The sequence below is a fragment of the Ictalurus punctatus genome, chromosome 10 (assembly GCF_001660625.3).
Source record: "Ictalurus punctatus breed USDA103 chromosome 10, Coco_2.0, whole genome shotgun sequence".
In the NCBI taxonomy this organism is placed as follows: Eukaryota; Metazoa; Chordata; class Actinopteri; order Siluriformes; family Ictaluridae; genus Ictalurus; species Ictalurus punctatus.
This window is the reverse complement of record NC_030425.2, coordinates 2,651,719-2,677,412: the sequence shown is the minus strand read 5'-3', so window position 1 is coordinate 2,677,412 and position 25,694 is coordinate 2,651,719. Positions and strand designations below refer to the sequence as shown.

The window sequence follows — 25,694 nt, the reverse complement described above, 5'->3', positions numbered from 1 at the left end:
ATCCTACATAGAGCAAGCAAGAAGCTGCCACAATCGGAACTCGGGTCTAACCTTACCCCAGCCATGATATGTCAGCCAGTGAGCACATGGGCTTAACTGCACGAAGCACAAGTTTCAGCCTTGGCCGACATTCATCTTCCAAAGAAGTGGTTCCCTCGTCGGTTTTACAATTGTTCGGAACCCGAAAGTCTTTGTAGGTTCCACCGAGATTTGAAATCGGATCGATGGATTCAGTGTCTCCCAGCTGAGTTGTTTTGGGCAAGGCACACAAAATCAGCACTGTATCAAACAAAAATCGGAAACGGTCCATGTACATCTGGACTGGAATTTTGTACTTAGAGCAAGCAGGAACCTGTCACCATCAGTGTTCCGGTCTAACGTTCCCGCAGCCATGTTACTTCAGGAAAAGTGCACATGGTCTCAACTTCATGGACCAAAGAATTCAGCCATGGCCCATGTTTATATTCAACAGAATCGGCCCCAGAGTCATCTTTACAAGAGATTCGAAATGCGATCACTGGATTCAAAGTCTCCAAAGTTGGAATCTCCAAAGTTATTTCGGCCCATGCACACAAACGCAGTACTGTCAAACAACAAAATGAAACGATCAATGTACGTTATCATTTTGGTGGACTACATCCCGCATAGAACAAGCAGGGAAGCACAAACCTTAGTCTAATGTTCCCCCACAACTGATATTTCAGCCAATATTCTTCCTGCAAAGTAATAACACCATATGCACATTTTCAGTTGTCTGGGATGTTAGAAATAACTTGGTGCAAGCTTACATTTCAGATGGGGCAACTTGCCTGCTTTATTACAGAAACCTCGACAAACTCAGAGCCGGTTCCACCGAGATTTGAACTCGGATCGTCCAATGCACACAAACGCAGTACTGTCAAACAACAAAATGAAACGATCAATGTACGTTATCATTTTGGTGGACTACATCCCGCATAGAACAAGCAGGGAAGCACAAACCTTAGTCTAATGTTCCCCCACAACTGATATTTCAGCCAATATTCTTCTTGCAAAGTAATAACACCATTTGCACAGTTTCAGTTGTCTGGGATGTTAAAAATAACTTGGTGCAAACTTACATTTCAGATGGGGCAACTTGCCTGCTTTATTACAGAAACCTCAACAAACTTAGAGCAGGTTCCACCGAGATTTGAACTCGGATCGTCCAATGCACACAAACGCAGTACCATTTGCAAAATGGTACTTTGCAAAATGGTAATTTGCAAAAACAACAAAATGAAACGATCAATGTACGTTATCATTTTGGTGGACTACATCCCGCATAGAACAAGCAGGGAAGCACAAACCTTAGTCTAATGTTCCCCCACAACTGATATTTCAGCCAATATTCTTCCTGCAAAGTAATAACACCATATGCACATTTTCAGTTGTCTGGGATGTTAGAAATAACTTGGTGCAAACTTACATTTCAGATGGGGCAACTTGCCTGCTTTATTACAGAAACCTCAACAAACTCAGAGCAGGTTCCACCGAGATTTGAACTCGGATCGTCCAATGCACACAAACGCAGTACCATTTGCAAAATGGTACTTTGCAAAATGGTAATTTGCAAAAACAACAAAATGAAACGATCAATGTACGTTATCATTTTGGTGGACTACATCCCGCATAGAACAAGCAGGGAAGCACAAACCTTAGTCTAATGTTCCCCCACAACTGATATTTCAGCCAATATTCTTCCTGCAAAGTAATAACACCATATGCACATTTTCAGTTGTCTGGGATGTTAGAAATAACTTGGTGCAAGCTTACATTTCAGATGGGGCAACTTGCCTGCTTTATTACAGAAACCTCGACAAACTCAGAGCCGGTTCCACCGAGATTTGAACTCGGATCGTCCAATGCACACAAACGCAGTACTGTCAAACAACAAAATGAAACGATCAATGTACGTTATCATTTTGGTGGACTACATCCCGCATAGAACAAGCAGGGAAGCACAAACCTTAGTCTAATGTTCCCCCACAACTGATATTTCAGCCAATATTCTTCTTGCAAAGTAATAACACCATTTGCACAGTTTCAGTTGTCTGGGATGTTAAAAATAACTTGGTGCAAACTTACATTTCAGATGGGGCAACTTGCCTGCTTTATTACAGAAACCTCAACAAACTCAGAGCAGGTTCCACCGAGATTTGAACTCGGATCGTCCAATGCACACAAACGCAGTACTGTCAAACAACAAAATGAAACGATCAATGTACGTTATCATTTTGGTGGACTACATCCCGCATAGAACAAGCAGGGAAGCACAAACCTTAGTCTAATGTTCCCCCACAACTGATATTTCAGCCAATATTCTTCCTGCAAAGTAATAACACCACATGCACATTTTCAGTTGTCTGGGATGTTAGAAATAAGTTGGTGCAAACTTACATTTCAGATGGGACAACTTGGCAGCTTTATTACAGAAACCTCGACAAACTCAGAGCCGGTTCCACCGAGATTTGAACTCGGATCACTGGATTCAAAGTCCAAAGTGCTAACCATTACACCATGGAACCAGACGAGCTTAAGAGCTGTGATTTTCCCAGCCAATTACTGCCACGTACTGGCCGACCAGCAACTACAGTCTCTGGCATCCAGAAAGTACCCCGAAAGGTCAGAGAGTAGGCCGTTGTCATCAAAACATCAAACCTAATGCCGAAACCCGGGATTGAACCAGGGACCTTTAGATCTTCAGTCTAACGCTCTCCCAACTGAGCTACTTCGGCTGGCTCTACGGAAGAAGCGTACGTTTTCAGCCACAAATTTGGATAAATCTCTCTTCATTAGGTTTTTCTCGGCAACATCCTACATAGAGCAAGCAAGAAGCTGCCACAATCGGAACTCAGGTCTAACCTTACCCCAGCCATGATATGTCAGCCAGTGAGCACATGGGCTTAACTGCACGAAGCACAAGTTTCAGCCTTGGCCGACATTCATCTTCCAAAGAAGTGGTTCCCTCGTCGGTTTTACAATTGTTCGGAACCCGAAAGTCTTTGTAGGTTCCACCGAGATTTGAAATCGGATCGATGGATTCAGTGTCTCCCAGCTGAGTTGTTTTGATCCTGAGAGGAACCAGGAAATGTGAACATATTACTCCTGTTTTGGAATCCTTACACTGGCTGCCATTCAGGTTGCATGTCAATTTTAAGATCATGATGTTGACATACAAGGCATCGCATGGCTTGGCTCCTCATTACTTATCTGGTTTATTAATCCCTTACACCCCAAATCGCATCTTGCGCTCCTCACAGTGTAATCTGTTAACTATTCCACAAACACGCTTAAAATCTATGGGTGACGGGACTTTTTCTGTCTATGCTCCTTCCCTTTGGAACGCTCTTCCTCCTGAACTCAGGGAAGCTCAGACCTTTAAAGCTCAAGTTAAGACACACTTTTTAAAACTTGCATTTGACTGCTGTCTTCTTTTATTATTATTATTATTATTATTATTATTATTATTATTATTATTAACATTGTTGTTATTCTTATTAACTTTTATATGTTTTATTTTTCTGTGTACTGCTTATTTTGTGTACAGTGCTTTGAGAAGCTGCTTTTAAAGGCGCTTTATAAAATAAAGGTTATTATTATAATAATAATAATTATTATTAATGGGGTAGACACGATGAATTATTCTTACTTCTCTAGTTGTCTTTGTAAAGCTGTGACGTTTGAGACTGTTACTTCATCAAATAAGGAGCGTATCCACCTATTAGAGTTTGAGGAAGAGCACACTTACCATATCAAAGAGGCAGCAGGGTCGGGAGAACTGAGGGGTATGGGGCATTCTTCAACAGTCTGACAACTCCATTATCGCATCAAAGTCTTTAGGGTTAATGGGGATATTAAAACAGTTAAGAAATTCTGCATAGGTTAGTAATTGTCCTTCTGAGTAAAATAGTTGATAACTTGGGGGGTGTAATAGTTGTTCTTGTATAAAATATCTTTATTATTCCACATTAAAATATTTATGCAGAGAAGTTGTGCTTATAGATCAGAGACCAAGGCAGAAGCACCTGCTTGTGAAATTTAGCCAAGGTATTTTTCTCAACCTTGTAGTTACAGATGAGTAGAAAATCCCAATTAGAAGAAGGGTTTTCGATGAAGTGTTTAGCCTGAAGATATAAAATTACAACACCGCCGTCTTCTTTAACTGACCTTCAGTTATGTAGTGACAAACCGCTCCAAGTGGAAACTTACTCGATAATGAAGTTAATATCTGCAGCCCCGAATGCCCAGGTCAGGTTTACACCCCTGGGTAAATACAGGTTTGGTAAGAGTGTGTGTAAATGTAAGCTACAGACCGCTCTGTGAACAGCGCATGCGCAACATCACTCCCGCGCGCACAGAAGCGGTTGCCGTGTGGTCACGTGACACGGAGCTCCGTTTCAGCACCGTGCTTCGTGCGGCGTGTAGAACATTAACACATCTCTACTTTGGTGCATTTAACGTGAGTCTTCTCTTTTTTTCCCCAAATCACTTTGGTCCTATATGTGCTTTAGAAGCGAATGAAAGTTTACTTAATGTCTTAAACTACATGACCGCACATGTCTATTTATTGTTCAGACTTTATAAGGCAGTGAAATTCAAGTTTCAGCAAATAGTGAAGAAAAGTGGCTGTCTGAGTTATAGTTTCTTTGGTGAAGAAAATAAATCATTTAGTTATCTCTGCATAAATAGACTCGATGGAAAATGTACTCTGAAACACTTAATTAGGCTGTTCATTGATTATTGGACAATGAGTATAACATTTATGATTATAACCTTATTAAATGACTATAACCTTATTTATGGTTGTTTCTTTTAGATTATACACACTCTACGAAATAATGAAGACTTTAAAAGCAAAGTTTAGGAAGACTGAGGTAAGAAAAAACTAAATGGCTTCCCAACTGTGTAGCTTTTTCCTAATTCTGTAGCCGTACTCAATAAACTTACTCCTGTTTCCCATATTTCATTTCATTTGAATCCTCATATGCTTATTTCTGTGGTCATTAAACATACTATATAATGGAAGTTTAATTTACTATTGTGTGAAAAGACTCTCCTACAGATGGCCTCAATTGTAACCTGAGCTCTCAACCAGTCTTCAATTATTTAAATGCACATGTTCACACAGAAATGCATACTTACTGTACACCTTCACTTTATTAGGTAAACCTACCATGTGTGTGCTTAAAAAATGTCGTTCACTTCTTTCGATTTGTCAGTAACCTTCCACTCTGTCTGCAAGTGTAAAGGGACCACTATAGGACAACCATGATACTGATACTGTATGAGCATTTTAGTATTTGTTGCACTGGTGTACCTGCAGTGTTCGAATTACACTCTGGGTTTTGGGGGAAAGGTGGAGCGGGAAGTGTGTGTGTGTGTGTATTGGGGGGGGGTTCGATGATTATACTTGAATTGTTGAAAATGACTATTTAAAAGGCACAGTGTACACACAGCTCATGACAGAGAGTAGCTATGTTTTGTACTTAAAAAATACTAAGAAAATTTATTCAATTAACCATAGCAGTCACTAACAGAAAAGAAGAGAGGCTTTACTTCTTTGCAGATTATGGCATCCAGTGTAATCCAGCAGATTATGGCATCTTGAACAAATGGTCCACTTGAATTCAGTGCTATGGCGTATTGTTTACATTCGTCAGTAAAGTCAGACAGCGACCTGTCCTTCAGGTTTCTCTAACTACTATCCCTATATTTATGTAATGTAGTTATATAAGTCATTTAAAAAAGGTATTTTCTTACACATTTAGTTGTGTATTTATGATCAAGCATACAGTTTTCTGATGAATGTTATTGATGTTCATCTTCTGGAGCTCTTGCAGACGCAAACTGTAAAATACTGCTATTGAAAGTGTAGTGAAAGAACCGGAAATGCAAGTGCAGTACTAACACTGCATCTTGGTACCTTTATGTGGGAGATTAGCTGCTGATGCAACCTGGGCCTCGCCATCCTCAGCTGGCTCTTCACTCATTGTCCAGCGGCCCAAGTTCAGCACTGGCAGGCTGGGGCAATGTGCTGCTGATGAAGTTAGAAGTTACTGCTAGAAATAAATCCAATAAATAATTAATAAAGAGCATTGCTTTCACTTAATTAAGAAAAAGTGATCTACACAACACTAGCTACAATTATTAACAGCAAAACTAAAATGTAAATTTTAAATCCACATGGGAATCTGTGGGCTGCTTAGGAACATCCAGCAACCACTAACAGATTTATCCTTATTTAATTTAAAACAGTGATGCCTTGGAGTAATGCACAGGGCTCTACGGTAACAATTTCTTTTAGGAGCACTTCTGCTCCTAATTACAAAAATTTGGGAGCACAGTAGAAGTTTAGGTGTTTTTTTTGACAAACAGAGCCACAGGAATCAAACCCCCAACCCTGGCAGTGTGAGGCAAACATGTTAACCACTAAGCCATCCACTGTCATGGTTCTGCGCTGGAGTCAGTTCTCGAACTGCTCTATGTATATTGTGTATATATCTGAATAATCTCATGTAGGATGTGATTGGGATGTGAGTTCATTTACCCACCAGATGCAAAGCGCTTTAGTTTAATGGTGTTCATTACTTATGCTCCGATCAGGATTTTTACAGCCGAAACCGATCCAGATACCAGTCTTTTTCTTGTTTAAGCTTTAATCAGGAAGTCTATCATAAACAGTTAAATGTAAGCTCTCTGCTCATGGTCACTGTTAATTGAATTAAAATAATAGCAATGAGATACTGTTGATTGATTGATAAATAAACAAGCATAAAATATTTATTTTAAAATATTTTAAACAATAAAGAGTCCTAATTAAAAGTAGACTAACACAAGCATGATCCATATTAGGAAAAAGGCTAATAGCCTTCTAAGGAGATAGCGAACTAAGCTTAATGTCAAATTGATATTAAGTGCAACCCATAGTAATTAAACATCATTTAATTTCTCATTTATATTTTATGAAGTTTTCATAATATCTATTTTTTATATTTTGGGGATTAAATCAAAACATGGAAACTGAAGTTGACTTTTCTAGTGATATCTGGCAACCGTAAGTTTAAATGAAGTGAATGCACTGTACGTGTGAGATGGGACAAGTTGGTGAAGAGAGTGAAGGAGAGCAGCAGAGTACTGTATGTTTGCAGACTGAACAGTTGCTTCTCTTGATTATGATTGGTGGGGAATTGTTTAATAAAGAAGTTTGAATTAAAACTAGAGCTGCCACAACTAATCAATAAAATTGATAATAATTGATTATGAAAATCGTTGTCAACGAATCTCATTATGGGTTAGTTGGTCTGCGCGCGGCACGGGGGAGATTTACTCATTATGTTACTTCTCTTCCAAAAACAAGCTTCGGAGAGTAAATACTAAAGTTGTGTCCCAAATGAAGTACTGTACACTTACAGTATGCACTACTGTCTAGTGTGTGGATTTTAGAAAGGTAATATCATCTCAAATATATCACTAGCGGGTATTTTTCTACTACGTCATATGCACGGTAGCATTAGCAGACACCCAGATTCATGGACAATGACTTTCTTCCGTTTACTTTCTGTCAGCGTTACCTTTTATTCCTAACATGACCTCAGTCACCATCAGACGGAGGCGAAATCGTTAAGTGACTGAGGAAGAAAGTCCTCTAAGGCAGGAGAGCATTTTATATTAAACACCGTGGAGATCAAACAGTGCTGCACGAGCACAAACTTATGTTTATATCCAAAATGCTCCACTGTGTGTAAGGGACAGGGGAAACCTGTGCGAGTTGCTTAGAAGGCTTAGTTTAATTACAAAATTGAGGGCACAGTTTACAAATCTGAGGGCACAGTTTACACATGGCTGTATTTTTTTTTCTTACCTGACACTAGGGGGGCTCCGTAAGTAACAGAAACCACAAGGTGCAGTGAAAGTGAGTTTTTATTACTAATTTAGGACTGTAGTTTAATTCGGTGCTTTTTGTGCATCCATAAAAAAAACACGTAAATACTTATATACAATATATTCTAAAGTAAATGAATATATATATATATATATATATATATATATATATATATATATATATATATATACACACACATATATATTTCTATAAAATTTATTCGTTTATTTTAGTTTTTGTGGATGCACAAAAAGCACCAAATCAAAACTACAGTCCTTAATTAATAATATATATTCTTGTGTGTGTATTGGGTTCTTTTCTGTTTTGTACAAACAGTTGTGTAAAGTTTTAGTCTGAAGTTTATATTTGTAACACTCAGTTTGTGGATTTTATTTTAAATAAACAAAAAAAAGTGTACTGAAAGTTTGCCCCGCCCCATCTCATTAATCGGAAAAATAAATCGGCCAACTAATCGATTATGAAAATAATCGTTAGTTGCAGCCCAAATTAAAACCCACCTTGTAGTGTTAGCATTATAATTAATTTACCACTGTCTCTACACAAGCAGGTTGCAGGTTCAGGTCATTTGGCATGATCAATAAAAGATGGCAGTTTGTGAGATCGGGAAGTTGAAGCAGATGATGTACAGAGTTACTCTCGTCACCATAATGACTTCTTTGCAGTATTTACACATTTGTTTGGTTGACTGAGGAGATGAAAAGCAGTGTGAAAGTAACTGGTGTGCAGTGTAAATGCATTTTGGAGTTTTAGTTTTTATTCCGAATGTATTATACAACTCCGAACAGGTCACTCGCACCGGTGCTCCTAAATATTTTTTCACAGTCGTGCAAAGAACTTTTCAGTTGCAAATGCGAGTGAAATGGTCACACTGTAGAGCCCTGATGCAAGAATGTCACACCATCAACTCTGGGGAAATGAGCATTTGGAGTTTAAATTTTCTTATTTCACTTTTATATTTCTTAAACATTTTAAGAGTTGATGCTGGGTTAAAAATAGGCATTTCACTTACAGGAAGAGAAAACATAGAAGCTTTTCATAACTTGTTTATGAATTAAGTTTGGACCTATGTTCCCAAGGAACTTTAATAGAGGCCCACTGCTATAGGCTAAGTGACAGAGTGTTATATACATATACTTTCAAGTGGCTGTTCAATTCGGTCCTAGGGAGTGTTAGACCATGGGTGTCTCTGTATGTGTTTGTGTGTTATTTACTGTTTGGTTATGTTTGTATATTTGTGTCTGTGTCTTCATGTACAGACTCCCAGTGCACAAAGGGAACAAGTTAGGAGGTATCTCACTGTCACTATACATTATACACCAAATTTGCTTCTGATACTATATTGATATTGCATCTATACAACTAATCAATTAAGGATGTCTAGAAAGTTTCAATTTAACCTGCTTTATATAGTACTTTGCCCCCTACAACCCCAACCCTGCCTGGGGGGACCACAACTCACAAGAGAAAAGCACCTCCTCCTCCAAAGTCTCCTAGACAGGTATCACAATTTTGATATTTTGATGATCACACTATTCAAAGCAGTACTGCTAGAGATTAAACATCATTGTATGTGCTTTGGAATGCAACAGGGTACACAGTCTTCCCCAAACCTGCATCATGGCCCTACCCAATGCTTAGTGCCAGACAACTCTGCTTCTCCTTCCCCAGCCCCTAAGACTCAACACTCCTTTCCAGACAACTTTGTGAGTGGACACTACTAACCCTGTAACAGTTTAACCATCTGAAACTGAGCCAGTCCTACTCAGTCTATAAGGGCAATTACAGATGATCAGCATTTTGCATATCGCTCACTGTGAAAGTAGGTGCACCATATAAATCATAAGTGCTTTTAACGAGGTTGAAGTGGTGGCATGTCATCAAAATGTGTTTGAAATCAGAAATCATTCATAGAGCTATCCTATTCTGTTTCTAAACCCAGCATGTATCCAAATCTCAAACAAAAACCTTTGTTGACCTTTGGAGAAGATGGGAGAAAACACAGAGGACAAGACAATGAGTGCATTAGACTCTAATGTCTTGACACTTTTAAACTCATTCGAATCAATGGAACCATGCTGACCAATTCTTCTGCTATTTTAGGTCAGACAAAAAAAAGTTTGATGTCATCTAGGCTTCTTGTCATCCTATTTTCTGCATTTGTGTGTTGTGTTCTTGGGGTTTATTGAGTGAGGCAGAGGACGAGGAAGTGTTTGAGGAGATCCGCAGGCTACGGCTAGAAAGGGGACATCTACTACAGAAGATTAAGGCTCTGGAGCAGCAACAGAACAGCACCACCGCTGCACTGGAGGAGGTAATGTACTAGTTAAGGGGTTGGTCAAATTATACAGGAGCGCCCATGTGTCCTGGAAAACCTAGAAATGTGTGTGTTCACTGTGTAGAACATGTAGTGTTATCACTGTAGTTATCAATATAGACAAGTTAACATGTCCACTATATTTGAAAGGGTGAATGAAGTATAAGTCAGTCAAGTCAATAGAAAAATGCATGCCTACAGTGATGACTTGGCTGTAACTCACTTTCTGCTTTTTCTATTTTCTTTTTTAATTTCTATTCATTCATTCACTCAGTCATTAAAAACAATCACATTCAATTGTGAAATCGCATTCAGTTGTAAAATCTTACAATATATATATATATAATACATTTACGTTAGACAACAAATTACATATTGCAGTGATGTACAGGAGCTTCAGAAAGTATTCAGACCCCTTCAGTTTTTGCACACTTTACTGTGCTATACAAATATCAAAACCAAGTTCACTTTGAGGTAGTCCACACAAAAGCAGACCACCCTTCTGCCTTTGGCACCAGCCAATTCTTACTGGTTATATGGGTACACTTTGTAACAGCGGTGGAAAAGTGAATATTATTTCTAGGTACACCCTTCAGGTATACATTTCCTGGTGTCATTGTAGTGAGATAAAGGGAGCATAATGACAGGCTTGAAGGGGAGAAGTTCTTGTGCTCTGTCCCCAGCTTCCTGACATGCTGGGGTATGTGAAGAAAAGAATTTCACTGTGCATATGTATATGTGATCAATAAAGACTCATTATCTGCACCGAGCTTCATAAATAACCTTGCAGAAACATCAATTAGATTTGGATCACCGTCATATCACACAGAACTTGATCAGGCGACTGAAAGCTTGGAGTCAACACTCCGCTACCTGCTAGATAGAGTGGCTCCACTCAAAAGGAAAATAATTAGAGAGAAAAAATTAGCACCCTGGTATAACGATCAAACGCGAACCTTAAAACAGACAACTCGACAATTAGAACGTAAATGGCGTCAAACCAAACTGGTGAAATATTTCAAACAGCATGGAAGGAGAGCCTACTGAAATATAGGAAATCTCTTGGCGATGCTAGAAAAATCTATTTCTCCACCTTAATAGCAGACAACAAAAATAATTCTAGATTCCTTTTCAACACAGTAGCAAAATTAACTAGGAATAAAACCACTACAGAGAGAAACACTCAATCATTATATAGCAGTGAAGATTTCATGAGATTTTCCAATGATAAGGTTGAAAATATTAGACTTGAAATACAGGCCATTAAATTAAAACCAGACAGTACTGTAACAAACCCATTACATGGCAATGTAGCGATATCAGATCAATGTTTAGAGTGTTTTGCTCCGCTTAGAGAGACCGAACTAGCTACATTAATCTCTTCACCCAATTCATCAACTTGCATACTAGATCCCGTACCTACATGTTTGTTTAAACAGATTTGTCCAGGAGTAATTGAACCACTTCTAAATATAATCAATTCTTCCCTAAGCACTGGCTATGTACCTAAATCACTTAAATTAGCAGTTATTAAACCCTTGATTAAAAAACCTGAGCTTTACCCGTCTCAATTGTCCAACTATAGACCAATATCAAATCTCCCCTTCATCTCTAAGATTTTAGAAAAGGTTGTAGCAAAGCAGTTATGCTCGTACTTAGATAGGAATAACATTCATGAAATGTATCAGTCAGGATTTAGACCTCATCATAGCACAGAGACAGCGTTAGTTAAAGTAGTAAATGACCTTCTACTGACTTACGATCAGGGTTGTGTCTCGCTGCTTGTGTTACTCGACCTTAGTGCAGCTTTTGATACTATAGATCACACTATTCTACTTGATAGATTAGAAAATGTTGTTGGTATTAAGGGAACAGTCCTCTCCTGGCTCAGGTCTTATCTGACCGATCGTTATCAGTTCGTAGATGTAAATGGTGATTTATCCATGCGTACTGAGGTTACTTTTGGAGTTCCACAGGGTTCTGTTTTAGGCCCACTGCTCTTTACTTTATATATGCTACCCCTAGGTCAAATTATTCGTAAACATGGAATTAGCTTCCACTGTTATGCTGATGATACACAGTTGTATGTTTCAGCGAAGCCAGAGGACAGACAGAAGCTTAGTAAAGTTGAGGATTGTGTAAAGGACATTAGACATTGGATGTTAATTAACTTCCTTCTACTTAATTCTGATAAAACAGAAATACTTTTATTAGGCCCACGTGTAGCTAGAAGTATTCTTTCTGATCACATGGTTACTCTGGATGGTCTTTCTGTTTCATCATGTACAGCAGTTAAAGACCTTGGAGTGATTATTGACTCCAGCCTATCATTTGATGCTCATGTAGATAATATTACTAGGATAGCTTTCTTTCATCTCAGAAATATTTCTAAAATAAGAAACATATTGTCACTACATGATGCGGAAATACTAGTTCATGCATTCGTCACCTCTAGATTAGATTACTGTAATGCCATACTGTCTGGATGTTCCAGTAGGAATATAAATAAGCTCCAGTTAGTCCAGAATGCAGCTGCTAGAGTCCTAACTAGAACCAGAAGATACGACCATATCACACCGATATTATCAATACTGCATTGGCTCCCAGTAAAATCTCGCATTAATTATAAAATACTTTTATTAACCTATAAAGCACTAAATGGTCTCGCGCCACAATATCTAAGCGAACTTTTGGTTTTATATGATCCGCCACGCCTACTTAGGTCAAAAGATGCAGGCTATTTGACGGTACCTCGAATAGTGAAGGCTACAGCAGGGGGAAGAGCTTTCTCTTATAGAGCCCCACAGTTATGGAACAGTCTTCCTATTAGTGTTCGGGACTCAGACACAGTCTCAGTGTTTAAGTCTAAGCTTAAAACGTATTTGTTTACTCAAGCCTACCCTGACTAGATTCTGTTCTACTACTTCGCAGTCATAATTATCTTTTCTCTCCTCTCTCCTTTCGCCGAGCCCCACACGAATTTATGGAGATACTAGAGATCCAGATCCTTTCTGCCTCTGGATGGAGCTCAAATCTTCTTTAATTCCAGACTGCTGGGACTACGGCTGCTCCTAACGCCATACAGACTTCATATACATCCATAATGAACTTTTTCACACTAACTGTTGTTACCCAGATGAGGATGGGTTCCCTTCTGAGTCGGGTTCCTCTCAAGGTTTCTTCCTCTTAAAACATCTTAGGGAGTTTTTCCTTGCCACCGTCGCTACTCAGTGGCTTGATCAGTTGGGATAAATTCACACCTTTAATATCTGTATACCGTGTTGATATTTCTGTAAAGCTGCTTTGAGACAATGTCTATTGTAAAAAGCGCTATACAAATCAAATTGAATTGAATTGAATTATCATTATCAAGGACTGGATTGTTTGGGCAATTCTGCTTCATATTCTCATCTTGTTGTCCTCTGAGTAGCTCCCAGTTTTCGGCACCAGTGTGACACTGTCAACTGTATGCCAGTCAGACACACAGCAGAAATACTGCATTCATTAGATTTATTCTGAACGCATGTTCTTTCCACTGTTACTTTGTGAAGAAAAAGAGGAGGGGACAAAAAGATGAAAGTAACTGCCACACACACACACACACGTTCACAGCTCAGAGAGAGTCATAGTGACATCTGGCAGATGACCACCACATACATATACAGCCAGTGTGTCTTAAATAATGCTGAGGTAATGGACAGTGAATTCTGAACTACCACACGCTTTCTCTTAGTCTATTACCAAGTGCAATCACTCATTGGAAGTGTAGGGTTAGCATATGTTTTGCTTTAGCTATTATATGCTGTTCTGGGGATGTTTACATGGGAACTTCTGGGAGCTTGTAGTGTCAGGACTGTGTCTGAGTTGTTTCTGTGTTTCTGTGCCTCAGCTGAGCTCACTAAGAGAGTGTTTGAGAGAGGCAGAGGCAGAGCGTGATTGCCTGGAAGTAGTGCTGAAGGAGCTGGGAGGTGTTCAGCTCAGCAGTACAACCTGCAGCATTAGTAGGGCTACAGATGATATGCTGGATTTCCCTGGTAAGTCCTGCTTCCTTTATCAAGCAGTTACAATGGCCTTAATACAAAGGAAAAAAAATATCCTCTACAAATCACTATACTACAATACATGTTAACCTGCTCTGTGCTGTAAACTGATTAGTTTATCAGCTTTTAAGAGCTGAATCATTCTAAACAGGTACAAAAGAAAACTATCAAATGATTTACATTTGATCGTGTGAATACACATGCTAATTCTGTAATTAATATGAAGTACTGCAGTCTGGTTTGCTTTTTCTGTTACTCTGTATGCCTACAGGAACAAATAGGCTGCTGTCCAGGCGGTCACAATGCACAGATGCGGAGCTGCCTCCTGCCCAAGCAGAGAAGTCATCTTGGGAGCAAATGAACAGTGTGGAGCAGCTTTGCAGGCAGGTGGAGGAGCTGACTGCACAGAATGCTGAACTGGTTCTCAAAGTACAGGTATAGTTTCCACTTTAGACACAACCTTTTATCTTCTATGTATCACACTCACTATCTGTGTGAGTGTCATCTCTGTATATGGGCAATAATGTATCTGTATATGGGCAATAATGTCATATCTGTATATGGGAAATAATGTCATATCTGTATATGGGCAATAATGTCATATCTCTATATGGGAAATAATGCTTACTGGTCAAATTACGTAGTCTCCTATGTTCGTGCTCCATCATGTTTTTAGCTTGGCTTTTAACATGTGCTACAAATACCCTAATCTATAAGTTTATTTGGATTTAAATATGAAGTCAGTGTGGCGTAAACCCAAAAGTCCATCCGTTCATCTGTCCATCCATGGGATCATAGGCCTGATACACTCTTCTACATACCACATACCTTGTACAGCATGCTTCCTAAAAAAAACGTTTCTGTATTCCTGTCAGTTTAATGCATTATCTGTTATGAATAGTAGAATCATATTCAGTTACACCCCTATTATATATCTATATCCATTCTCTTTCTGTTCTCATCTGTTTCTTTCACTTTGTGGTGTGCTCAACAGATGCTTGAGATGTTTGAAAAGGATGACACAGACTTTCATAGCTCTGGTCTTGACTTTGTGCCCATGACTGTCTATGATTCCTTAAAGAGAGAGTTTGAAAAGCTGCAGCAGCAATACACCAGAGCTACTAAAAGCTCAAACACTGCAGAGGACCCTGGGTAATGTTGGCATTCTTTCCGCATTTTGATCAAGTGATTGTATACATTTCAGGGTAAAATTCTAATAACATTTATACGATTTTAATGAAACAGTTTGGTTCTCGTTCTCAGGTCTGAGAACAATCCTGAAGACATAGGTGCGGTGGAATCCAAGGAGGACGAGGAGGAGGGTTTAGCTAGAGAAATAGTGAAGAAGAAGGGAAAACAGAAAAGCCTAGAGCAACAGCTAGCCTGTGCCCATGCTGAGTTGGAGGAGCTGAGAAAAGAGATGCAGTTGGGTATTGATTCTGTGACTGCAGGTTTAGCAGTTACCCAATCCAAAGCTGAAGAGGAGGGGCTGAGCTTAGACATACAGAAGTTGACAGCCCGGGTGCAGGAACTGGAGGCAGAGCTGGCAAACAAAGAGGTGGCGTGGAAGGAAGGGATGAATGAGAGTGACATAATCCAACAGTTGAAACAAAAGGTGAAAGAGTTAGAGGAAGCTCTACAGGTGAAGGAGAAAGAGGCACAGGATATGAACGAGTCAGTGGAGAGATCAAAACAACGAATAAAGGAGTTAGAGGTGGCCCTGGAGCAGGGCATTGGGGCAAGGTGTTTGGCAGAAGGCGAGGAAGAGTCACTGAATAAATTACAGGTGCGTGTAGCAGAGCTAGAAACTGAGCTAAGTAAGAGTATTCCCCGTGAGCAGCTGGATGAGGTGCAGGTCACCCTGAGTCTGCAGCTGGAGCAGCTAGCTCGAGAACGTTCTGAGATTGCCCTCCGACTCAATCAAGCTATGCTAGACCTGGAGAGACTTTGCCCTCCACCTCACACTGACAAAGATGACAGCGACGAAGATGAAGAGGAGCAGTCTGAGAGCTACAAGTCATCTGGTGCTTTGGGTGATGAGTACATTCACTGTTCCATGACTGAATCAAAAATCTCACATTGAAACTAGCTTATAAAAATGACCTTTTTTTGTTCTCTGATCAGAGTTGCATGGTGGAAGAACATTGAGGACAGTTCAAGAAGAGCTGGAGGTGACAGACATGGAAGCACTGAATGGCTTGTGTGCTGGGAAAGAGGGCTGTGTTCAGGATGCGCTGCAGATGAAGGATGCAGTATCACTGGCTGAACACCAGAAGGCACTGTCTGCAATAATGCAACAACTAGCTGAGACAGAAAATAAACTGCAGGCTGAGCAGGCACTTTGTGAGAATGCCCATGCTGAACTGGCCAGGTTGAAAAGTGACCTGCAGGACGCACGACATGGCATGATGAGCAAGGAGGAACATGAAAGGATCATGGTAAGAGTGGAGGATTATACTGCTGAAACACTTAACATAAGCAAAAATGCACACTTTTACTTAAAAAAGTGTCCATTAAACTTTTTAACACTCTCAATGTGTTTATCATGGCAATCTTTTGTCTTTCTTTCTGTCCTAGACAGGTACACATAAGAGGCCTAATTTATTAAGCTGGATATTAATGGATTTATTCATAAATCATTCTAAGGAGCATTTACACTAGATATTGGAATAGCAAGGCCAATTCTGTTTTCACTATATGTTGAATACATTTGATTTGACATCAAAAGATAGATGAGAGTATAGATCAGAATTTCAGTTTTCATTTGTTGATATTTACAGCTGAATGTGTTAAACAACTTAAAACATTGCACCTTTTGTATTAGGTGAGCAAAAGTATAGGAACAGATTGTCTTAAAGGAAAGGAAAGTCAGCAACACTTAATATTTTGGTTGCATATTCCGTGCTTGCAATAACTGCATGAAGCAGGTGATCCACTGACATTGCATTTTTCTTTTGTGATGTTTTTCCAAGCTTGTACTGCAGTTTTAGCCAGTTGTTGTTAGTTTGGGGGGGGGGGGGGGGGGGTTCTTCCTTCAGTCTCCTCTTTAGGAGGTGAAATGTATGCTCAACTGCGTTAAGGTCAGTGATTGACTTGGATAGTCTACAACCTTCCCCTTTTCCCCCTGAAGCCCTTTGCTGTGTTGGTAGTACTTTTTATCTTTGTCATTGTCTTGCTGCATGATGAATTTCCTCCCAATTTGATTGGATGCGCTTCTCTGTAAATTGGAAGACAGATTGTTTCTGTAGACTTCTGAATTCATTCTGCTGCTACCATCATGATTTACATCATCAATAAAGATTAGTGAACCTGTTCCAGAAGCAGCCATGCAAGCCCAAGCCATGAAACTAACTCCACCATGCTTCCCAGATGAGCTTCTATGTTTTGAGCAGATCTTTTCTTTCTCCACACTTTGGTCTTTCCTTCACTTTGGTAGAGGTTTTGCGAATTCCAAACTGTCTTTTTAATTCTTACTGCTGCTGAGTGCTTTGCATCTTGTAGTATGGCCTCTATATTACTGCTCTTGAAATCTTCTTCAAATGGTGGATTGTGATATCTTCACCCCTGCCCTGTGGACGTTGTTGGTGATGTCAGAAACTGTTGATTTTGGGTTTTTCTTCACAGCTCTCACAATGTTTCTGTCATCAGTTGTTTTCCTTGGCCAACCTGTTCCATGTCTGGTTGTTAGTACAACAGTGGTTTCTTTCTTCTTCAGGACATTCCAAATTGTTGTATTGGCTATGTCCAATGCTTGTACAATGGATAGATTTTCCCTCTTTTCTCAGCTTGAAAATGGCTTGCTTTTCATCTATAGACAGCTCTCAGGTCATCATGGTGGTTTATCCTTTTAAACAGCAAATGCAGGCTTCAAAGAAAAAAAAACAAAGGCTCAAACCAAGAGTAGACATTCAAATCTATTAATTCTTTGAACAATTAATTTAACAGGGCACACCTGGGCAGCAAGAAACACCTATCAGTCATGTTCCAATATTTTTGATCACTTGAAAAAAATTAGTGGGTTAAAAAAAGGTGATATAAATAAACATATAACTTACACTGCTACTTCTTAAAAAGTCTTTTATGCCATTTACTTGTCAACTGTGTGCTTTTTATGGCGTTTGTGGGCATCACCAAACACAAATCAGCTATACCATTTGCCTGGTAAGATATGGGTGATTGGCATTCAGCAACATACACACAAGAGCCTAAGCGTTTCCAAAAGTATTGTGAATCTGGGGGGAATTGTTAATTTGGTTTGTGTGATGCAAACATTTACATACAACTTTACTAAAAAATTGATAAATGATCCGATTTGTTTGAAGCACCATATTAGAGCTTGCTGTTTCTTGCAGGCTGAGCTGCAGCATACCCTAGAGGAGAGCCAGAGTGCTGTAGCAACAGCCCATGAGGCTCTGAGTGTTAAAGATCTGGAACTGAAGGAGCTACAATCTCAGAAAGCTGTAGAACTGGATATGGTATCTAAAGAGGACCATGAAGCCCAGCGACTCTCACTTCAGGCTGAGATCAACACGCTGACTGCCTGCCTGGCTGACCTTACACGCAAGCATGAGAAAACATGCATCGAGGTCAGTCATTATGTGTGTAAATGTGTACTGTATGCGAGTGTGTTGAAAATGTCATGATGCCCTTTCTGTGTGTGTAGTCTGCTGTGTGAAATATTACTTGTCATTGCCCTTGCACCTTTACATTTATATGCACAAGTACTCCCCTGATTTCAATCAGGTATGTGTATGTGCTTGTGTCCTTCATTTAACTTTGTAAAAGGGGTAGTAAATAATATGGCCAAATAGCGCTTTAGTTCAAACTCACTTTTGTAGAGGCTTTATTTCCAGCTGCACAATCTTCTCCCTCACTGTTTCTGTTTATCTCTCTCTTTTCTATTCTCTGTCACCCTGCTGCAGGTGTTCCAAGTGCAAAGGGAGGCTCTCTTCAATAAGAGTGAACGTCAGGTGGCCGAGGCACAGCTGCTCACGGTCCAGCAGCAGTTAGCAGACCTGCAGGCTCAATCCAGCCACATCCAGCAACTGCACCAAGACATCCAGGACTCAAAGGGGCTTATCAAGGAGAAAGACCACAAAGTGAGTGTGCATCTCTTCCAGTTGAGTAATCCAGACACATTATTGCGCTCTATAAAAAAAAAATGACAGTATTTAGCAAGACATTACTGTGATAACATGAGAAAATCACCACTGTGGCAACAAAAAACAAAGGGTTTTAAATTTGCAGTACTATGTAATGGTATGCAAAGTTAATTTTTCACATGGGGTTTGTGGCTATTGTTAAAAGGGTATAATTCTCTATAATGGTCTATCTTCTATATAAAGGTTTAATGTCTTGACTCACTTGACTTAAAGGTGCATTAGTCAAGATTTGTCAAAATTTGTCAAGACTAGTTTTTTAATATTAGGTGAAGTCAAAAATTGAATGATTTTTTATTTACTCCATTTCTGCCCATGTTCACACAGCTCCACCCCAGGGGCATTGGTGACTCATAAAGTATTCTTCAACTATAGTTACAGGTGCATCTCAAAAAAATTAGAATATTGTGGAAAAGTTTTTTTTTTTTTTCCCCCGTAATTTTATTCAAAAAGTGGAACTTTCATATATTTTAGATTCATTATACATAAAGTGTCATATTGTGACAAATACTAGATTTTTGATTTCCATGAGCTGTTTGCCGTAATCATCGAGATTAAAACAAAAAAAGGCTTCAGATATTTCATTGTATGTGTAATGAATCTAGAATATATGAAAGTTCCACTTTTTAATAAAATTATGGGGGGAAAAGTTTACGTTTCCACAATATTCAAATTTTTTGAGATGCACCTGTAGCATTAACAATAATTATCATTAGCAAGGATTATATTACATCATGACTTCTGACTAACCATAACCTGACATCACTTTCAAGCAATGGGCTAGGCTGTTTGACATTGCTTAATTATTGCGTTTCTTGTCATTAAGATTTCTCCATCACACTGCTTTCTCCACTCCCTTCCAAGCATATGCTAGTTTCTTCTGTTCTGCCTCCAGTGATCTTCTCCAAGTGTTTCTGGGTCTTCCACAGTTTCTCTTCCCCTACAGGTTCCATTGTAACATTTCTCTGGTTACATTGGTTGCAGGTTTTCAAAGGATGTTTCCTTCCAGAGGTCTTAATTTTTAATGGTGTGCAGCCAACATATCCACAGGGTGGTTTACAGGCACTAACTGATGGAATTTATTTTCATGTAATAGAGAAAAAAAACTTTAAAAATCAGAATCATCCATGTGAGATGATTGCTTTATCATATGGAAAATGTTTCCATATTTTTGTGAATGCATTGCTTATGTGCTGCGCATGTATTCATTGCTGTTTGTCAGCATTATGGATTCAGTTATTTTCAGTTAACTATCATTTCATGTTATCGGTACTACAATCAAAATTTAAGTATCCTCTATTGTAGTATGTGTACTTCATTTTACAATTCCAAAAGTACTAACTGTATTACAGAGGTTTGCTGATTTTGCTCATCATAAGTGTTAATACCTACATGAGCTTAATCAGATGTACTAGAGCAAAGAAAACTACCAATATATCCTTGGTGCTTAGAAAACTATAATTTTGTTGTTAATTGCACTCTTTCTATGTCTTTGTAGATCACAGAGTTGTCTAAGGATGTGTTCCGTTTGAAGGAGGCCCTAGGAGCTCTGACTCCACCAATGGGGTTATCTGCCTGCACTACTTCCTCTGGAATACCGGGACAGCAGTTGGCACTTCAGAACAGAGTATCTGCACTGACCCAGCAACTCCAGGTGGGAATATCTCTCAAATTACAGCTCAGAGGACATGAATTGGGGTGCATACATTAAAAGGTATTCCCCATCCACTACAATCTTAAATTATAGCACATGTATTAAGAAGTGAAAATTTTCCATCCATCCACAACAAGCTAAATAAAATACAAGCTAACTAAATACAAGATAAAACATATTATACATTTATTCATTCATTCATCTTCAGTAGCCACGTTATCCTGGTCAGGGTGGTGCTGGATCCAGAGCCTATCCTGGGAGCACTAGGCATGAGGCAGGGCACCATGCACACTGTTTCACACCTAGGGACAATTTAGTGTAGCCCATCCACCTACTGTAGAGGTATGTTTTCGGGAAGTGAGAGGAAACCGAAGCACCCAGAGGAAACCCATGAGGACATTAACCCAAGAACATTAACCCAATCTCAGGATCAAATCTGGGACACTGGAACTGTGAGGCAGCAACAGTACTGCCACAGTGCCACCCATAGAACGTATGAGCGTAATGCTAAAACAAGAAAATCTCTTGATGTTCTCTTGTCAGGACTGGGAGCTCAAGCACAAAACAGTGGTGGCCACATATCGATCTCACCTCTTAGCTGCAGTACAAGTAAGTAATACACACATTTAAAAAGCTGGGTAAAGTATAACCCAATTTGAGTCATTTCTTTAACACACAGGGTTTTGACCATACACTTTTAATTTAAGCAGTGAATACATATTCCTTAGTAGATTTATTTGTCTCTATATTACACTGTGGTTTATACTGGGCTTATTAAATAAAGATGAATGTTTGTGCTTTACTGCTCACAGGGTCGCATGGATGAAGAGGTGCAAGCTCTTTTGTACCAAATCCTTAGAATGACCCAAAATAACCAAAGCCATTAAAAATATTTGCAATTTGCTTGTTTTTAAACTGACAGCTACATACATTTCAATGGATAATTTTTAATGTAGTTATTGTGTCAAGGTAGTGAAACAGGGACTGAACTGACACTGCAATGCCATACAGTAGTGGCATTACATAAGTCGAAAAGTTGTATGATTTTGGAATATGACAGAGATAGAAATATTATGAGTTAATTATTTTCTAAAGCATGATGGTAATATTATTCATATCAATTAACACTGACAAATAGAGTGATGTTTTTCATGTATCATTTTTACAAAGCTTCAGGATTTGCTGATAGCAGTCACCTAAGATAGGGAAGGTCATCTTCAAAATTATATGTTACTGATTTTTTTAATGATTTATAAATCGGTAACATATCAGTTATTACACAATTTCTATCAGTAGCAGTCTTTGCTATAGGTAACTAGGGCAACAACATGCCAAGGGCAGCGCTGGCACATTATATAGACACACCTTTATAATCCTACCCCATTAAATAATGGTTCTTATTGGTTGCTTCCTGCCAACGTACCCATGCTTCTCCTCCCCAACAGGTAGAACAGAACAGTGCAAACAGTTAATCATCACAGCTATCAAAAATCAGCACAGGCTGTGGGTGCTCAAAGGTCACCCTATCCCAACTTCTTTAGTAATTTTGCAATAAAGAATATCATTCAACGATTTAGAATTACCAGTGATTTTAACAAAACCTTGACTTAGAAGTGACATCTTGTCCCTACAACAAGAGATTGTTGCCACATACACTAGGGCCACTTATTTTGTGTTCTTACTGACATCAAACATCTCTCATCACATCATAACTTGTGACCTTATTATTAGGTTCTACTTTGGGTGAAGAATTGTTCTGACTTATGGAGTATTAAAACTCCATATGCATTTTAATAAGGCATAAACTTCAAAGTTCGAATTTACTTTTACATTACTTTTACATTTTCTCCCTTATCCAGAGAGACTTACAGAAGTGCTTTGAAGTCTCTATCAAAAAATACATCCTGATACTAGTTCACCATGTCACAGACTAAGAATACCATCAGGGGAGTTAATACAGTAAGAAAAGCACACAGACAACACTTTTTTTTTTTTTTTTTTAAATAAATGTGCTGATTTTTTTTTACAATATTGGTGAACATCCCAAAATTAGCCAAGCTGCTTTTATTCATATTTTAATCTAGTCATATTTTGAATATTGAACTTTTTTCAACAGTTTTCAACTAATAAGTACCTAATAAATTGCGTAACTCAGCAGAGAAGACATTTAAACCTGTTTTACCATTTTGATCATGTTATGTTATGTTATGTTATGTTTGTGAATGGTTTTATTTTTAAAAATGTGTTCCCCAAGATCAAAAATGCAATATATGTTCCTAAATAATCTAAAAAACTTGTTTTGTAAAATTATATTTTAAAATATTTACTATGATTAGATCTGATCTGTGCAACCAGATGACTTTTTGTCCTGGAAGGTTCAGTTTATTAACACATTTCAATAGGTTTTTTGACAGTTGACCACTGCACTTGAGTTTTTTCTAATGTTCCAGAATGTTTACTCTTCATAAGATCAGCAATTGCTACAGAGATTGCTCTTGGGCTGTAGCAGTTACCGGTCTTATGAAGACCAGCAATGTAAATGTACTGTAAGAGTAAATTTTTCGTACACTTAATTCATACACAGGAAACAACTACAGCTACCATATTTTTTAAGCTGTTAGCTAGATCCGAAATAGCAGCAATGTTATGCTTAGTGCTTTTGTATGTAGTTGTGTTTGTTTTCAGTAGTCTGTTCCAAGACCCAGGAAGTCCAGTCCTTGCATTGTCACTTCAGTCCAATTCACTCTTCATTTTCTGTCTCTCTCTTCTGGGCCTCAATCATGTGTGATACATCATAATTTGGTAGACTTTATTTAAGGTGCTGCCAAAGTGGATGGAACAGCTTTCCTCTGTTCACTTCATTTGTGCCTTCATTTTGTTTTTGTGATTATATTTATGGTGATTTATGATTTATAATATTTTGCACTATTGGTTGTGTCCCATTTGGACATTGCTAGCCTGGTTTGCTTATATATTTTTTAATACAACTTGCATGATTTTGTTTTGGGTTGGGTTTTTTTTATTATTCTTCCAGTTTTTCTATTTTCAGTTTAGTACCACTGGGTGAAGAGTATGATTGCCATTTATGTTGGGCGATTGTCTATATTTTTAGGTTTAGTCATAGAGTTAGGTAAGCTTTTTCTCTGTTTTTCTTTTATAAAGATGTTTTGGCAAAGTTAGCCTGTAGTTTTGTTTATTATTTTAATCTTTTTGTTCTTGAATTATTTTGTATGAGTGATGGTTCTTCTTTTCTTTGCACACACTCACATTTAACACCCTATTGTGGCCAAGTGCTACTTAAGGTCATAACATGTGGTGCTATCAAGTGTATGTGTTGGATTATGGAATCCTCAAAAAGATCACTCTGAAATTCAAGCTGTAAATATTTTTCAGTCTGTACATTCTCCTACATGTGAATTTTGTACACACAGTGTTGTGAAAAAGTATCTGATTTCTTCTGTTTTTGTTTATATTTCACTTTTTTTTTTAAATAAATTAAAACAAAATCTAAGATAAAACAAAGGCAACCTGAGTAAACACAAAATACAGTTTTTAAATGATAATGCTATTTATTGAAGCAAAAAAATGTATCCAATACCAACTGGTCCTGTGTTAAAATGTATTTGCCCCCATAGTTACTAATTCCCCAGATCTATGAAATTGCATTCAAAATGGGTTTCAGCTGGACTAGACACAACCAGGTCTGATTACTGCAAACCCTGTTCCATCAAATCAACACTTAAATAGAACTTTTACAACTGCATGAAGTTGGTTAAAAGGTCTTACCCAGTATCACACTATACCAAAGTTAAAAGAAATTCCAGAAATGATGAGGAAGAAGGAGATTGAAATACATCAGTCTGGGAAGGGTTACAAAGCTATTTCAAAGGCTCTGGGACTCCAAAGAACCACAATGAGAGCCATTATCTCCAAATGGAAAAACTCAGCACAGAAGTGGCGGGCCTTCCAAAATTCCTCCAAGAGCACAGCAACTACTCATCCAGGAAGTCACAAAAGAGCCACAGACAACATCAAAAGACCTATAGACATCTCTTGCATCAATAAAGGTCACTGTTCATGACTCCATTATCAGAAAGACACTGGGCAAAAATGGCATCCATGGAAGATTGGCGAGGTGAAAATAGCTGCTAACCCAGAAGAACATTAAGGCTCGTCTGAATTTTGCTGAAACACACCTTGATGATCCTCAAATGTTTTGGGAGAATATTCTGTGGACTGATGAGCTGAAAATGAACTGTTTGGAAGACAGGGGTCCCGTTACATTCAGTCCATAAGTTGAAACTCAAGCACAACTGGATTATGCAGCAAGACAATGATCCAAAGTATAGGAGCAAGTCCTAGTCCTAGAAGTAAGTGAAACACTGATCTCCAGTTATCAGAAGTGTTTGTTTGCAGTTATTGCTGCTAACGGTGGCACAAAAAGATTTTAATTTTATGGGAGCAATTCGTTTTTCACATGGTGATAGGTGTTGGATAACTTGTGTGTTATCTCAGGTTGCCTTTGTTTTATGTTGTATTCTTAACACACCTTTTTTCAAAGAATCATGCTTTCAGCTTAGCCATACTTTATTCACATACTGCT

General features: G+C 38.5%; 1 protein-coding gene and 2 non-coding genes across 3 annotated transcripts; 1 reads left to right on the top strand and 2 right to left on the bottom strand.

The window, feature by feature from the left end:
* Positions 1-2,474: 2,474 nt before the first annotated feature.
* trnaq-uug (transfer RNA glutamine (anticodon UUG)) lies at positions 2,475-2,546 on the bottom strand. The gene has a single exon. It is a non-coding gene; the product is annotated as a tRNA-Gln (tRNA).
* Positions 2,547-2,683: 137 nt separating this feature from the next.
* trnaf-gaa (transfer RNA phenylalanine (anticodon GAA)) lies at positions 2,684-2,756 on the bottom strand. The gene has a single exon. It is a non-coding gene; the product is annotated as a tRNA-Phe (tRNA).
* A 7,108-nt stretch (positions 2,757-9,864) lies between these two features.
* ankrd24 (ankyrin repeat domain 24) lies at positions 9,865-25,667 on the top strand. Its single transcript, XM_053683357.1, has 12 exons — positions 9,865-9,941; positions 10,112-10,235; positions 14,128-14,272; positions 14,550-14,713; positions 15,273-15,430; positions 15,542-16,311; positions 16,403-16,716; positions 18,631-18,864; positions 19,201-19,377; positions 20,936-21,091; positions 21,635-21,700; positions 21,904-25,667. The coding sequence occupies exons 1-12, from the start codon at positions 9,865-9,867 to the stop codon at positions 21,976-21,978; spliced, it is 2,460 nt and encodes an 819-aa protein (XP_053539332.1). The 3' UTR covers positions 21,979-25,667.
* The last annotated feature ends 27 nt before the right edge of the window (positions 25,668-25,694 follow it).